The following is a 17917-nucleotide window of genomic DNA, read 5'->3' as shown; positions in this document are numbered from 1 at the left end:
AGAAAATGTTCACTAGACATAACAGCAACATAAAAGATTTCAAGTGTTCCCTACCCCTGGGATGAGGTATTTCATCACAATTTCTTTGCCTTTCTCTCCCAATTTTTCATCTGGAAGTAGTTCATATTCTGCCTAGAAAAAAAATGCAAAATGATAAATTGTGCTTGTATTTTGCACATGCATAAATACGAATGTTCATGTATTCATATACTCTATAACATGTTCATATACTTTTTCCCTGGTTGTAAATCTAAACCACATAGCATAAACATTGATCCCCTGACATACAGCCAATGCAAAAAAACCAGATCTGCATAATGGTAGTAAAAATTTTTTACAAACCCCTGTATTTCTTTGCTCCTCATAATGCATGGAGATGTATACTGTATGAGGAAGGACTGTCATAACAATAAATACACTTTTCACAGTTTTAAATTTAAATCTGTGGCATCTCTGTATTAGAAGGATCAGGTAGCTTGCACTATGAAAATCTCTACCTGATCAGACATGCAATCCCAAAATATTCTTCAGCTTTAAAAGTCAAATGCCTGCTGAAACTTTGGAGCAAACATAGCTAGACAGAAGAAAGTTATATTGTGTGCACAATTATTAGGCAAATGAGTATTTTGGCCATATCATCATTTTTATGCATATTTTCCACCTCTAAGCTGTATAAACTTGAATGCATAGTGGATATAAACATATCAGGTGATGTGTATTTGTGTAATGAGGGAGGGTGTGGCCTAAGGAGATCAGTCTTTCAGAGGCATGCACCAGTCTTTAAATTGCTATGATATTGAGGCAAGATCACAGAACCATCAAATGTTTTGTTGCAAATAGTCAGCAGGATCGCAAGAAAAATGTTGAGAAAAAAAGATGCACATTAATTGCCAAAGATTTGAGAAGAATCAAACATGAAGCTACCAGGTACCCATTATCCTCCAGTGCTGTCATATTCCAGAACTGCAATCTATCTGGAGTGCCCAGAAGTACAAGGTGTTCAGTGCTCAGAGACATGGCCAAGGTAAGGAAGGCTGAAACCTGACCACCACTGAACAAGACACAAGTCATATAAGTTGAAACGGCAAGACTGGGCCAAGACAGATTTTTCAAAGATTTTATGGATGAAATGAGAGTGATTCTTGAGGACCAGAGGGATGGGCCTGTGGCTGGATCAGTAATGGGCATAGAGCTCCACTTTGACCCAGACGCAAGCAAGGTGGTGGTGGGGTACTGATATGGGGTGTCATTATTGAAGATAAGCTAGTTGAACCTTTTCAGGTTGAAGATAGACTCAAAATCAACTACCAAACCTATTGCCAGCCTTCCTCACCTTGGCCATGTCTCTGAGCACTGAACACCTTGTACTTCTAGGCAGTTCTGGAATATGACAGCACTAAAAGATATTGGGTTTCTAGTAACTTCATGTTTGATTCTTCTCAAATCTTTGGCAGTTAATGTGCATCTTTTTTTTCTCAATACATTTCTTGCGACCTTGTTGACTGTTTGCAACAAAACATTTGATGGTTCTTCGATCACGCCCCAATATCTTAGGTAATTTCAAGAGAGGTGCATCCCTCTGAAAGACTTTAATCTCCCTAGGCCACATACATTATTACACAAATACACATCACCTGATATGCTTATATCCACTATGCATTCAAGTGTATACAGCTTGGAGGTGGAAAATATGAATGAAAATGATACGTTCTCACTTGTGCATATATAATTGTGCATATAGTATAGAAACGAAGACCCAACTTGAGACTTCTCAAACTAGGCAAGAACCCACATTAAAGGGGTTTAATCATAGTTTACCATATCTTATCTGAGTGTGCTCATTTGTGAGTGTATTTATATGTTAATATTTAATTTAGTTAAAATGATGTAGTTGTGATATTTTCAATTTAAACATAGTTATAATTCCATGGATGTATGAAAACAGGAGACTGGATTCTCAAAAATTAGAGTCTCCCAGATAAATGCCAAGCCAATTAATGTCAGACAATGAACTTTGGTTCTGCAAAAATGTTCTTTTTATATATCTTCAATGGATTATGACATAATTTAATAAATCATATTTGATAATGAGTTGTTTTAAATGGCAAACCAGCACTTTTAGCAATCTAGTGCTTTTGTGGATAGAGATTTCCCCACCTGTGAAGGATGCTACAGACCTATTTTTAAAAGGGCAGCTCATTATTTGAAGGCATCTTCTTTTGAAAAGCTATCCAAAGTCTTATTTAAAAAGTATATGTTAAAAGGAATAGCAGAAGTCTTTAAACCAGTGGTTCTCAACCTGTGGGTCGGGACCCCATTTGGGGTCAAACGACCATTTCATGGAGCTCACCAAACCACGCTGTCCGCCATTTTTTCCCTTTTCCCTAGCTGTCCTACTCCCTCTTATTGGTGGCCACACCCACTTGGGGGTCACCACAACATGGGGAACTGTATTATGGGGTCACGGCATTAGAAAGGTTGAGAACCACTGCTTTAAACTGTTCTTTAAATTACTATATTTCAAATAACTGATTTATTCCTATACATCTAAATGCAAATTTGACAACTTTGCCCTACAGAATTCATGCTGAATCATTTTTATGAGAATAATTTCAGCTTTTAGAAATGTGTTAGCATTTGTTATTAAATTTACCAATGGCTGATTTGAAATTAAGACATGTTTAAGAGAAAAATATTCAGAACAATGAAGATTTGTAAATATAGAGAAAATTGTTTTAAAAATATTCTTCCCCTCCTCTTTCTCTGGATCCACATATTCCTTTTCTACAGCCCTTCCAAAAAAATTATTGATCCAGAAGTCCATCCTTTAACTTGGTGTCCTACAAATGTTCAGGACATCATAGTGGTATCCAAATCAAACCACTGTGATACCAAATGGATGGCAATGATATAATCTCACAAATGCCACAATTAAGTATTAGCATCAGGATGTCTTATTCAGGTATGGAAATTGTGACATTTGCGTGATTATGTCTGTGTGAACGTGCCATTCTTTGTCCATCTTCCAGGTGTTACTGATCTTACTATCTAGGAATGAACAAACATCTCTGGAATTATAATGTTAAAAAAGAATTCTAAAGATGTTAGTTTTTCATCTTTGTAAATTAGGACATTCCACAGTTGATGAAATTAATGTAATTAATCAATGAGGGTCTAGGATCCTCCCTGCTTCTTCAAAGAGGAAATACACACTTTGTGTTCAAATCTGAAGCTGTTTCTGTCATCAGATCACAAGGACAAAAGGACTGGGACAACCCTTCTGAAACTGCCTCTTCAAAGTGATTTGATGAAGGGTACTTTGTGTGCACGAATGCACATAGGACTCCTTTAAATACCTTACTTAGCTTCTTTAAAATGCATAGCACTTCCAGAAATAAGTCAATACTGAAATGAAATTATTCCTCCTCCATTGGCCCATTCACGTTTTACAAAAAATTGCATTCATGTGAAAAACATGCAGGAGAGCTGGATTTCTGATTTTGCCAAAGAGAAGTCTAATGACCACCCACACAGTTGATGGTCTGCACAAAGTCCTTAGAAGATCATATCCCCTTCATTTCAGACCATGAAAATGTTCTTGGTGGTAGAGACAAAACTGTTTCTACATTCTCAAGAGCATTTAAGTCCATTGCAAATGAGGTACACTTTTTTTTAATATCACCTCAAAAATGGACCCATGATGAACCAGCCACTCTTATGATAATACTATCTCAGAATATTTTAGAAATCAGCAATACAATTACATTTTCCTTATTAAATAGCCACTGTGAAATAAAGTTTCATACTGCAAGATAAGCATGCTTTAAGATAAGAAACACACGGACTGTTAAAATAGACGTGGCTACAGCCCTTCTAATCCTGTTAAATGCAAGAGGATGAAGCAATTAAATACCCATAAACTCAGTACAAAGAGACTTGCAGCCGTTCTTTCATAAAATTTCTTGTCCATTTAGATATTATCAGATCACAGGTTATGTTGCCTCTTCAAAGCACCAAGAGACAAGAATGTTTATATCATCTTAATTATGCTTTTTCCATCATTCCACCATTATTCACCCTTTGGAAAGCATTTCAGAGATTAAAAAATCATATACATAAAAGAATTATTTCAAAAAAGCTTAGAAAATCTGGAGACTTATCTCAACCAGCACAATTCATAACTGCTACAAAGAGAGAATAGCACACGGCAAAAAGGCTGAAGTCCTGCTGATATACAAAATATTTTTAATCTAAAGAAGAAATATTTCTGCTTTAGCTTCTATGCATTTCTATACACAGAGGATAGAACAGCAGTCCTCAACATGTTGTTAGGACTTAATTCAACACAATTCTGGTCCTAACCATTATGGCTCAATATGTTTGCATTTGCCACATTTTCTATTTATTTATCACTTGAAAAGATATATTACTTTAGAAAAAAATCAATAGTTTCATCTAATAATTGCTTAATTATTATTTCATTTAGATTTTTTAAATTCCACCTTTATTATTTTTCTAAATAACCCAAGCTGGCAAACACATCTATTATGCCTTGTTCCTCCTATTTTGTCCGCAACAACAACCTTGTGAATTGAGTAGGCTGAGTGAGAGTGACTGGCCTAAGTCACTCAGCTGGCTTTCATATCTAAGATGGGACTAATTAATCCTAGAAACTATAAAGGAGTAAATTCACCCATTTGGTAAAGGGCATGTGTTCAGACATTTTGTAGTCTTAACAGCAAAATATGGCAGACCCCATCAAAATTTCCCCTCAGGTCCAACCCATTTTGGCTGGGGAAGTCCCATAACATGTTATGTAACTCTGCCTTATTGTCTTTTCTTCCAGATGATTAAAAAAAATAACAACCCACAAGGGTTTATGTTGTATAAGCTGCCTTCAAAAGGATGTTTCATGTGGCTTATCACTCAATACCCAGAGGTTTTATGAACGAATAAAAGCTATCACTAAACAACCAAAATAGGAACATTCTGCAATAGTCCTCTTCCCCAATTCCTCCCAAAGCAGAAGTATTTCATTAAAATAAAAAAGGGGGGGGGGTGAAGAGAGGGACCTGCCAAAACGTTCTTTACCTAACTGTAGTAAATATTGGGTTTTGTTTTTTTTGCAGGATCCAATCTGAGTCCGGTCACCAGGACCAGAGTTTTAGTCTTCCAAGCTTTCCGACTCCTGCTGAGGACGGAAGACTAAAACTCTGGTCCCAGTGACTGACTCAGACTGGATCCTGTTACATTATCCTGGGACAAGTATATTTGCTTTCATTCATTATTCTTTTTCTTTGAAAATAATAATAACCTTGCCATTACTTGTGGTGGTAGCAGCAAAGGGCCTATGAACAGCCTGAGCTTTCTCATTGCCATTTGATCTCTCTACTGTGGTGCTTCCTAGTGTTATTTTGAGAGAGTTAATGCTCTAATGCAATGTGTGTGTGTGTGTGTGTGTGTGTGTGTGTGTGTGTGTGTGTGTGTATGTGTTACTTTATAACTCATAAACATAGGTATTATAGAATGCTGGGATTTCTAGAATGCTAGGATTTCCTGAGTCTCCTCTCCAAGTCCACCTGTGCTAATTTATTCTAAGGCTGTTTCAGATTCATCAGGTGTTGCCATATATCTCAAGAACATAACAATGCTCTTATCTAAATCTAGGGTCAAACTAACCTCAACTTTAGGTTATGGTTCCCATATCTCAAAACAGAATAATGTGATAATGAAAACAAGTAAACAAAAAAAGGTTACCCAAAATGTTTAGAGGAGCTTCTCTATGTAGAAAGAGCGTAATTGATATTCTCAGTTTGAAGTAAAGTAGGGGAAAATAAGCGAGACATATGGAAAATATGACGGGGATATCTTACAAAGTTGTAAGTCAGTATTTCTTTATTCAGTACATAAACTATGGCTTTTTCATCTATCAGATAGGGTGATGGTTACAATTTTAAATAACTTTAAAAGGGGGCTGTATAAATAGACAGACCATCAGGCTACAACTTCTGGGGGGCATATACTACCTCCTGAACACAGTCAGCATATACTGATTAGCAGCTACTAGGAAGGGCAATGGAAAGGGACATATCTGCTGGGCTACTGGGTGACACAGAATATTCTTACAAGACTCTTTGGGTTTATTGTGCAGGGCCCTTCCTACGATCTAGAGTCTGAAAAGCTTGTCGATGTCTTAGGCATTTTTGAACTTTAACTATTTTTTCTTTGACATGTATAAATCTGTATACAAGTAGTCCTCCTTGACTTAAGTGAGTCGTGCCTGATTTTACAACTTTTTTTGTCGTGGTTATTAAGTGAATCATTGCAGTTGTTATGTGAATCATTAAGTACATCCAGCTTGCCCCACTGACTGACTGCTGGAAGCTGGCCGGTAAAGTTGCATATATGTGCCGGTTACCACGTGCCTGAATTTTGATCATGTGATCTTGGGGAATGCGGTGAGGGTTGTAACCTAGGACTAGTTGCAAGTCACTTTTTTCAGTGCTGTTGCCATTTTGATCACTAAACGAATCATTGTAAGTCAAGGACTACCTGTAGTTCCATATAAGTGGGAACCAAGAACAGTGAACCTGGCCCTTTATTTTTAGATAACCCCATTTCACCATTCTAACCATCTTATCAAACATATATAGTCTAGGATTAAGGGAAACTTTAGGACCTAAAATGGAGAGAGTTCAATAGCCAAGAGACTGCTTGCTAGGTAGATGTAATATATCAGTAATACAGCAAATGGAGTTGTCCATGTAATGGGAAGATGTAATGGTCTTCTGGCTGCCTGGGTAATGGTAATATTAATACTCACAATAGAATGAAGGAATAATGATGTTTATATAGTGCTGTATCCAAGTTCTCAACATGTTTCACATACAGTAGTGTTTTTCAGCCATGAACTTTATGATGGGTGGGCAGAATTCTGGGAGTTGAAGTCTACCCATCTTAATCCAATAGTTGCCACTATTTCAGTAATCCAACAAACTGCAAAGCATTTATCTTTAAGAGAGTGACTCAGCTAAATAGACTGAGACTTGCCTAAGGTTACCAACTGAATTCACGGAACAGCTAATCAAAAGAAGACTGGTTTGTACTTTATGAATCCTGCATTTATATCTTGAGTAAATTCTACTGTGTTTAGTGGTTTAGTTTACTCTAAGACTGAGTGTGCATAGAACCAAAGCTTCAATCACTGTCCCAAAGGTAATAATATATAGATACATATTAGCCAAATTATCCATAGTTATTAAACAACATTATTACTCAATGACCAGCCATTGAAACATTACAAAAAATTATTTGCTTTTTGATTGCTTTTGAATTCTGCTTAATTATTTTGATTTGCTTTCTCTACTATGCATGCTATGTTAAATAGCTCCAATTTTAAATTTATAAGGTACAAGTATAACATCTTAGCCTCCTAAGGACTGGATGCTTATATATAACTAAACTTTTGACCACAGGGGATGGTCAAAAGAATAAAATAGTAGTCACAATAATGCAATCAAATCTCTGCCTGTTTTTATGTGCATCACACTGTTATAGTTGCCATCTGACTTTTTTCACCACACCTGAAGCCATTCATGATTTAACTATTTCTAATGGAGGGGTCCCCAACCCCCGGTCTGTGGACCAGCACTGGTCTGGGGCATGCCTGAAGCCGGGCAATGCAAACAAGTGAACACCCATCCACACAAAACAGGCAACACACGAAACCATGCCCCCTCTAGTCCGTGGAACAACCTCTCTCTATGGAACTGGTCCCTGGTGCCCAAAAGGTTGGGGGCCTCTATTCTAATGTAACATATTTATTTATTAAGTTTTTATGCCACCCATCACATTGTTACAGTGACTCTGGGCAACTTACAATATAATAAAAAGGTAACAAAGGTAATGCAAAATGATTACAATTAAGAGGATTAAATAGGAAACTAAAGAAAAAGGATGGGCAATACAAGAATGATGATCTCTCTACCCCATCAGTCACCCCCGGTCTAGAATGCCTCCATTGGGGCCCAGCACAGCTGGCAGAACCAAATTTTCAAGCTCCCCCAGAAGGCCAAAAGTGTGGAGACCAACCTCATTTCAAGGGAGATATATTATCTTGAACCCCGCCAGCTGAAATTCTTTGCCTGATAGGATTCAAAGTAGGCCTTTGCTGCTGGAGCAAGTGGGACTGGCTAGTCCCATTGGGATGAGATGGCTCCTCAGTTGTACATTGAACATGGAGGATTAAAGGCTTTAACAGAAATCAAATCAATAAGTGCAATATATACATTGCTGATACGTATTCAGACACAAGTAAACAAGAAAACAGAAATACACATGTACATAAGCCTGGAGATAGAGGAGGAAGTTTAACAATGGAAATACAAAGGTTCCGGAGGTACAATCTATGAAAGAACAAAAAATGAAGGAAACCTTTGGACCTGCAAAGAAAGGCCCATAAGATACAATCAACTCTTGAAGCATTCAGAAAAACCAACTTACCACTGAATCAAGGAACTTAATACAGCACTGCAGCTCCAGGTGAGTCTCGCAGAACTGCCGAAAGAGAAGTCTTCCTATTGGTTGCTTGTCACATAAACTGTAATAATCTCTCTCTGGAGGAAATAAGAAGAGAAGGCAGGAAAGTGAAACATTGGGAGGCTAGGTGTATGATTTAATTATTTTAATCTTTAAAAAAAATAAATCTGGTATGAATCCTGCAGATTTAAAAACTCATAAAGATAAGTCATAGAAGTCAGAATTTTTCAGAGATCATACCCTGAATGCAGAGAAATTAGTATGGGATTTAAACACATTCCAAGAATTTTGATTTTATTTTATTTTTTGCATTTTTGCAAAAAAATGCATGTTTCTGGCTCCTACAGTTGCAAAGATAGGCTTAAAAGTGTGAGGACGAAACCTGTTGAAATCTGAGAAACAAGACAGGAAAGCTATCTCAGGAGGGTTTCCAATAGTCAGAAAACTTCAGAGTCCTTTATAGCTACTTGCAACAGTACAATGCATTTTACCTTCTAAATGCTTTCCCAGCATATACTAATGTGTGTAGTAGAGGTAGTCCTCGACTTACAACAGTTCATTTAGTGACCATTCAACGTTAAAAGGGCACTGAAAAATATGACTTATGACCATTTTTCACAGTTGCAACCTTTGCAGCATCCCCATGGTCATGTGATCAAAAGTCAGATGCTTGGCGAATGATTCATACTTATGACGATTGCTGTATCTTGGGGTCAAGTGATCACCTTTTGCGATTATACATACATACATACATACATATATACATACATACATATCCAACAATTCTAAAAATTCGAGTCCCAGGTGCATTCATTTAAAAAGACATGTTAAAACATAGATATTCGGGACAGAGAATTCTTTATTACAAACTAAGCTTTCGTTAGCGTCTGCTAACGTTGTCAAAGTATAGGTTGACATATTGATGTTGAATTTGATTACAGCCGCAAGGCTGTTAGTAGGTCAATATTGGAAGAAGGAATCTTTGCCTACTTTGCAAGAGTGGTTTTTTAAAGTATCTTATTTGGCGGAAATGGCAAAGATTTCGGCTTTCTTAAAAGAGCAAACGCAAGAGAATTTTTTTTCTGTATGGGAAAAATGGATAAATTTTATACAATTTAAATTGGATATGAAAAAATACCATTTAGCCTATTTATAATTTGTTTAAAAACTTTACTTTTTCCTTTTCTTTTCCTTGTTTTTTCTTTAAATATTTTTTCTTTTTAAGGTTTATAATTCTTTATTTATATATATTTTGTTTTTAATTATCTTAATTATCTTATAATCTTGTTAATTTTTTTTAATTAAGCCTATATTCTGCTCTGGGAAGCTCGGGGGGGGAGGGAGGGGGTGATTTGGGAGGGGTTGGGGGAGGGTTGTTTTGTTTTTTTGTGTTGTTGCTGTTGTTACTGTTTTTTTTGTCTTTGTAAAAGTTTATAAAAAATTTTCAATTAAAAAAAAAAAGTATAGGTTGACATTAGGTGAGCCTCGCCTTTATAGCTCTTTGCATGCTGCTGATTTGGCCATTGAGCGATGCGGCCAATTGTAGGAGGGCAGGGGCGGAGGGACCTATAATGCGCTCAATGGCCAAATCAGTGGTATGTATGCATGCATGCATGTATGTATGTATGTGTATGTGTGTATATATATATATATATATATATATATATATATATATATATATATATATATACACACACACACATATATATATATGTGTGTGTGTGTCTTTGGTTATTTGGGTTTTCTCCCGCGTCAAATTGGAAGTGTTTTGGCGACGTTTCGATGAAGTCCCATTCGTCATCTTCAGGCTGGTGTTTTCAGCTTCGTGCTTCTAGGAGCAATGTGTGATTGTAGCTGTTTCTTCCTTTTAACTGCCAGTGGGGGTATGAACTGATTGGATGAGAGCTTGGCTGTGTTCTGATTGGATGGAGGTGTGTTCTGATTGGTTAGGAGCTTGGCTGTGCTCTGATTGGATGGGGGGTTGGCTGTGCTCTGATTGGATGGGGGGTTGGCTGTGCTCTGATTGGTTGGGGGAGTGTTCTGTTTGGGTGGGGGCTTTGTTGTGCTCAGGTTAGTCTGAGTTGCACAGGGATTTGAGATGGTGAGCTGCATTGCTATTGTTTGGCTTCGCATTCGTGGTCGTGCCTCATCTTCATGGTGGGTGTCAGTTTGCTTCACCCACCTTCCTGGATGTCTTAGTCTACAGGAAATCCAATGGCTCCCTAGGACACACCATCTACCAGAAGAAAACACACACAAACCGCTATCTGCACGCTCTCTCACACCACCACCCAGCACAGATCAACTCCGTAGTCAAGACACTCATCTCTAGAACAAAACGCTTAGCTGATGAACAACACCTGAAAACCGAACTACACACTCTCACTAATGTACTTACATCCAATGGATTCCAAAGAAATAAAGATTACCAAACTAATCCAAAAAGAAACCCCCACTAAAACCCAAGACAGAGAACAAGAAAACGGCAAAGCCCTCCTCCTTTACATAAAAGGCACCACAGACAGAATCAGCAAGATCCTACACAAACACAACATTAAGACAGCATTCTGCACAAACAGAAAAATATCCACCATCCTAAGAAATCCCAAAGACAAAATTGAGTTAGAAAATCAAGGAGTATACGAAATCCCATGCACCGCTTGTCCCACCACATACATCGGACAAACCAACAGAAGAATAAGTGCACGCATTGAAGAACATAAGAACTCGGTCAAAAAAGAGGAACCAACTTCCTCCCTGGTCCAACACCTTAAAATCACAGGACATGAAATTGACTTTAGAAAGACCAGAACTATCGCCAAAACTGAACATTTTAATAACAGAATAATCAGAGAAGCCATCGAGATAGAAAAATGCCCACACAGCATGAACAAACGAGATGATACCTCCCACCTACCAGCCATTTGGAAACCTGCCCTTATTGACAAATGAGTCCCTAACACAAAGAATGACAACAGACCCACACTCACAAAAGCCACACAGGATGTCACCACCACACGTCCACGCAAAAAGCAAACCCAAACCCACACCGATGATGAGACACGACCACAAACCAAAAGCCAGACCATAGCTGCATCATTAGCCACTTTAAACCCTCCAATCCATACATGAAGCAAACTGACACCCACCATGAAGATGAGGCACGACCACGAACGCGAAGCCAAACAATAGCAATGCAGCTCACCATCTCACATCCCCGTGCAACTCAGACTAACCTGAGCACAATAAAGCCCCCACCCAAACAGAACACTCCCCCAACCAGAGCACAGCCAACCCCCATCCAATCAGAGCACAGCCAACCCCCCCATCCAATCAGAGCACAGTCAACTCCTAACCAATCAGAACACACCTCCATCCAATCAGAACACAGCCAAGCTCTCATCCAATCAGTTCTTACCCCCACTGGCAGTTAAAAGGAAGAAACAGCTACAATCACACATTGCTCCTAGAAGCACAAAGCCGAAAACACCAGCCTGAAGATGACGAATGAGACTTCGTCGAAACGTCGCCAAGACACTTCCAATTTGACGCAGGAGAAAACCCGAATAACCAAAGACCTACATATAAACACCCGCGAAAACCTCAGAAAACAAATATATGTTTATGTATATATATTTAGTGATTTTCTGCTTTTTTTCCTAGAAAGAAACTCAACATTAGGATGAGATTACATGGACACATTTGTTTTAGCATCTAAAAGTGATCCATGTTTAGTAAATAGTTGGTTCTGAATCCTTGCAGTGATCATAGTTCAGCGTACTGATACTGGCACTTCTGTATCACTGTTCAGTATTCAGCTTCCATGCTGAAACTGCACTAGCCTTTAAAATAATGCTGCCAGTTTTAAGTATTTCATGAGCTGAGACTGGAGTTAAGAAAGTGCAGCAACAATGGTCTAAAGTATTTAGAACACAGTTTCAGATGTCCTGGGAAATCTCAATGCAGGAGGAGAAAAAAAAAACAGTGTATCATGAAAACACCACTGAAAGACTTGTACAACTTGACATAAGCTACTGCAGCATCTGGACTGCAATAATGGAATACTCCAGTGGGCATTGTTCTATTTTGATAGCAAGAGCCCTTCACTGCTACACCCCTTAAAAAAAAAAAGTACTGTAGCCTTTTAAAAAAGTGTCCTGAATTTCTCCTTGTTCAAAAGGGCTTCTGGTAACTATAATGACAGCAAGTCTGAAAAAAAGCCACACTAAAAATAAATTGGGATAAATGCAAAAACATGCATTCTAAATTATCAAATCCTTGGCAACATTTAATATATGAGAACAGAATGAACTTGATGGTAATCTTTTTTTTTTTTACAAATCCGTAATTCCTGCTGTCTTTTAAGAAGCACAAAATGATTCCTAAATCCTCATGCTTAAAAGGAAGGTAAAGTGAAATAAATACAATGGTCTATAATTCTCGGATCATGTATATTAGGCCCATGACTAATTTGCTAGAAAATACATATTTATGAAGTAAGCATGCAGAGAATTGTTCCAAAGGCACTTCACATTTCAAGCGTGAAGGAGAGATAGTCCTGGTGCTAAGAAATATATTTTTATCCTGTATCTTTTTTGAAGGACCATTTGAAAAACAATAAAGGACTTCACATACAAGGTACTTGAGACAGGAGATGAGGTTTGAATTTGATGCATTAGCAAGTTTCAAGATTAATCTTGAAAATACTTCGGTATCACTATAACAAATAAGAATAGCATGTTATTTCAAAATAATTATGTAAAGACACAGAATGAAATTAAAATGATATGTCAAAATGGGACAAATTACAATTGACATGTCGGTAGAATTTCTCTGATTAAAGTGAATGTTTTAACTAGATTGTTATTTTTGTTCCAGACAATACTTATTTGGAAAATTGATGTACCATTTAACAACAAGAACAACAACAATAATAATAAAGTTGGAAGGGACCTTGGAGGTCATCGAGTCCAACCCCCTGCTCAGGCAGGAACCCTACACCATTTCAGACAAATGGCTGTCCAGTCTCTTCTTAAAAACTTCCAGTGTTGGAGCATTCAGCTTCTGGAGGCAGGTTGGGATTGTTCTAACTGTCAGGAAGGTTCTAAGTTGCTTCTCTCCTTGATCAGTCCAGTCCTGCCTTCTTAAAAACTTCCACCCTACACCATTTCAGACAAATGGCTGTCCAGTCTCTTCTTAAAAACTTCCAGTGTTGGAGCATTCACTGCTTCTGGAGGCAGGTTGTTCCATTGGTTAATTGTTCTAACTGTCAGGAAGTTTCTTAGTTCTAAGTTGCTTCTCTCCTTGATCAGTTTCCATCCATTGTTTCTCGTCCTGCCTTCAGGCACCTTGGAGAATAGCTTGACTGCCTCTTCTTTGTGGCAGCCCCTGAGATATTGGAACACTGCTATCATGTCCCCCCTCGTCCTTCTCTTCGTTAAACTAGACATACCCAATTCCAGCAACCGTTCCTTATATGTTTTAGCCTCCAGTCCCCTAATCATCTTGTTGCTCTTCTCTGTACTCTTTCTAGAGTCTCAGCATCTTTTTTACATCGTGGTGACCAAAACTGGATGCAGTATTCCAAGTGTGGCCTTACCAAGGCATTGTAAAGTGGTATTAATACTTCACGTGATCTTGATTCTATCCCTCTGTTAATGCAGCCTAGCACTGTGTTGGCCTTTTTGGCAGCTGCAGCACACTGCTGGCTCATATTTAAGTGATTGTCCACTAGGACTCTGAGGTCCCTCTCACAGTTACTACTATTGAGCAAGGTACCCCCTATACTATACCTGTACATTTGGTTTTTCTTGCCTAAATGTAAAACCTTACTTTTTTCACCATTGAATTTAAACAATGGCAGAAGATATATTTAAATTTTATGGAGGAGAAAAGAACTTGAGTTAAATATAAGGTACAACAAGATGCAAAAAAAAAAAAAAGAAGAAGACAGTTGAGCCTACAAGACTTGAAGCTATATTTTGTTGCCTGTTGTTTAGCTTGGATGAAAAAGTGGATGTTGTTAAGGTTATTGATTCTAGAAGGCCATAATTTGAGATTTGGATGGCATTGGTACCTATGGAATAATAAAGCTAAGGTGAATGTAGTTTAAAAATCATTATTAGACGGGCTATACTTAAGAATGTGAAATAAAACTTCTTTGTAGCTTTCAGCCCAAGAATCATTTTATAGATGAAAAATGACAAGTAAATATACATTGTTAACTTACCATGAAGTACTAGAATTTTCTTAAATGATTTTAAAATAAAATGAAAAGAAGGTTTCATGTAAATGGTTTTTAGAAAAATTTAAAGTGGCTTTTTATTGTAAACTGCCCAAAGTCACTTAGGTGAGATGGGCAACGTCGAAATCTGATAAATAAATAAAGACTTTATGATTACGAACAAAGTAACACTGTATTAGAAATAGAATTATGTGCTAATGAACATGTGATTGTTAAAATGTATAAACTTTTGTTGAAATATGAGACCGGAGAAGAACAAGTAAAACTCTGTACGATAATATGACAGTGATGGTGGTATCATGTCTGAGAGGCTTTGAGGTATCAATTGGGTTGGCCATCAACTGGCTGTATCCATTTGTTCAAAATTCACCCAGTCCAGAGGAGGCTTTCTGTCTCAGAAAGGAGAGCTTGTCTCACACACAGTGTTCAATTTACACTTTGATTTATCATGTTCACAAGCAAATTTATAGCTCTTTTTATAGGTTAAGCATCCAAATGTGGTTGCCTCCATTTAAATACAAAAAGGATATGCACTAATCCACCTAGCTTTTAAAAGGATGAAAGCTGTTTCCCTTCAAATACTATTCTGGGGACTCTTTAAAAAGGACTTATCCACTGTTTGATTTGAATAAATGAGCATTGCATCTGCTGCCATTAAATGTTAGACTAAGAGGCATAGCTAGAACCTCAATCATTGCAAGTGGAGTCACTAAGAAAGAACAGCAAGAATTAATTTTTCATAGTGATAAAGCTTAAGTACAAAGGATCATTTTGATATTCACTTCTCAAAGAAATTTAAGCTGAATGCTCATTACTCCTTGCAGAACACCCATCATATAAACATGGCCAGAATCCAAAAAGCTACTTTAGTAATCTTAAGGCTCAAGCACACCTGGCAAGATTTTGTCTTTTGATTTTCTTTGAAATACACATCTTTATGTTAAAATGCAAAATAGTTTTGAAAGATGTCTCACCGCCATTATGGAGCAAAGGATTAGTGCTGATGTTAATTTCTCTTTACTTGCAAGGATAATTGTTTGCCCTACTTATCCAGTCTTAGTATCTGGTTTCAATCTAATAAACAAATGCCATTTTCTCTTACCCCTAAGCCAATGCAGCTAATGAACTAAATCTTTTTGGTTACAGTTATTGTAAGAACCTATTCACAATGTACTTAAAAAAAAAGCCTACCAAAAAAAGGATAAATCAGTTCCCCACAATTATATGATATCAACTCAATCCCAATTCTTAGTGATCTTATAAAAATATTTCCCCATGATGATCTGTCCCTATCTTGGTCTTTTAAGTCCTCCAACTTATAGCCACTAAAACAGTTGTCTTCTCCCTCTCTATTCACAACAAAAATATCTCAATATCTATTATATACAGTGAGAATTATGATAAGATTATTACATAGCGATGCACATAGTTTTCCCTGTATAGAAAAAAAAGTTGGATTTTGAAGATTGAAAAAATATTGATGCCTTTGAACTTTGGGTGGGAGAAGAATACTATGGATAACTTAAAACCCCCGACAAATAGTCCTCAGACCAAATCAATCCAAAGTGGTGGATTCAGGAGAGGGACCCCAGAGGGCAGAAGTGATGAGCCTCAAATTATCATAGTTATGACACTTTATATGAAATCGTGGCTTTATTGAAAAGTCTATAAAGTCTGAGAAAATTGGAATGAAAAAGGACAACCAGGAACAGGATGGCTGATTAAAGCAATCATGGATACACCAGTATGAGCCCAAAGTGCCAGACTATGGATAGTTCATCCTGAAGGTCTATCTATGTCAGGAGTGGGCAATTAATTTTCCCAATGGGCCATGTGAAAAATGGGCTGTTGTAAAGGGTCACTGCCATTGGCTCAGCCCTGAACTGCCCCTCCCCATTGCCCAACCTCCTGTTGCTTCTACTTCCCTGCCACCACCACCTTGCTTGAGACAGGAACAGCCAATGTGGCCCACAGGCCATAATTAAATGATTTATGTGGCTGCTAAAAATTGACACTAACTTGAAGGTCTGTCAATTATATCTATCAATTACATAAGGAAAGTATGTTTTCCCAGTCTTTCAAGGAAGCATGGAAAATAACTTTGCCTATATATTAAATATAACAGTTAGTTGATTTTGGTACTACTTTAAATCCCAGAAAACTGACCTATACAATCTGATACATTTTATAAAATACAATAAGAAATGTGATTCAAGTAGCAAAGGAGAAAAAGGCCTTCAGCATTTTTCCTTCATCTTGGTCAGTGGCCAATCATGAGAAAAATCACTGAATATTTTATGGCATTCTTGAGGAACAATGGAACTGACATCCTGTTTAATGATATCTGGAAGTAGCCCAGATCCAGCATCCAGCACCAGCACCACTAAGTCAGAGGAGGAGGAGGAGGAGGAGGAAAATGTCTCTTCACTGCAATTTCCATAACTGCCACTTATAGACATAAAATCAACTAAGTTACATTTATTGAACTTGGAATCTATTCTATTTGAATTTGCCCTATCTCTATGGAAGAAAAAAGTGGAATGTGAGATCAGCTAGCACCTGGGTTGATGGTGCCTTGCCCCTTTAAGACCTCTCTCCAGCCAGCACAGCTGCTTAGCAAAGAGCAGCTACAAAAGCCCTGGGTGTGATGTGTTGTGGTGGCATTGGTTGTGGGTATGCCAGTTTAGAGAAGAGTGGATGCAGAAAGGTTCTGGAAGTGAGAAAAGTTACAGGTTTTCTAATCCAAATAGGAAACTGGAAGCAACCCAAGGGAAAAAGAGAATTGGAAAAGCTCACTCCTGATAGCAAAACAGAGCAAGAATTATCCAAGATTCTGCAGGTGGCTGGGTGGCTAAAAAAAGGCCAGGGAGGCTGGATGGGCCCTCTGGAAACCCACTGAATTGGGTATTGGAAAAAGAACCCTGTGAAATGAAGAAAGATCTTGACTGCACAACATGGGCAAGGGATTTGAAGGGTCCATTTTTTTCATTGCTATACAAATTTATGCTATAGGTATGTGAGGCAAAGCATTACCTTTGGGATGAAAGTGTATATACGCATAAAAATATGTGGGCATGATGAAGAGAGGCACGCTTTTCACATCAAGAAGAACAGTCTATTATTTTAAATAGGCTT

At 37.7% G+C, this 17917-nt stretch overlaps 1 protein-coding gene across 6 annotated transcripts in view; it reads right to left on the bottom strand.

Moving 5' to 3' along the window:
• The window catches only part of GRK5 (G protein-coupled receptor kinase 5), a 192902-nt gene that overhangs the window by 52098 nt on the left and 122887 nt on the right, over positions 1-17917 (bottom strand). For all 6 annotated transcript variants that reach the window (XR_005559577.1, XM_039364298.1, XM_039363505.1 and 3 more), the window contains 2 exons: positions 8503-8615; positions 55-132 (listed from right to left, as the gene is read on the bottom strand). Coding sequence is in view for 5 of the 6 variants with exons in the window: in XM_039364298.1 (XP_039220232.1) it covers positions 55-132; positions 8503-8615 (191 nt within the window). In the remaining variant the exon portion in view is untranslated. The remainder of the gene's footprint in view (positions 1-54; positions 133-8502; positions 8616-17917) is intronic.

The sequence above is a fragment of the Crotalus tigris genome, unplaced genomic scaffold (assembly GCF_016545835.1).
Source record: "Crotalus tigris isolate CLP2741 ecotype Arizona unplaced genomic scaffold, ASM1654583v1 scf7180000017536.10889498, whole genome shotgun sequence".
Taxonomy (NCBI): Eukaryota; Metazoa; Chordata; class Lepidosauria; order Squamata; family Viperidae; genus Crotalus; species Crotalus tigris.
The sequence above is the reverse complement of the archived record's forward strand: the minus strand, read 5'-3'. Positions and strand labels throughout refer to the sequence as shown.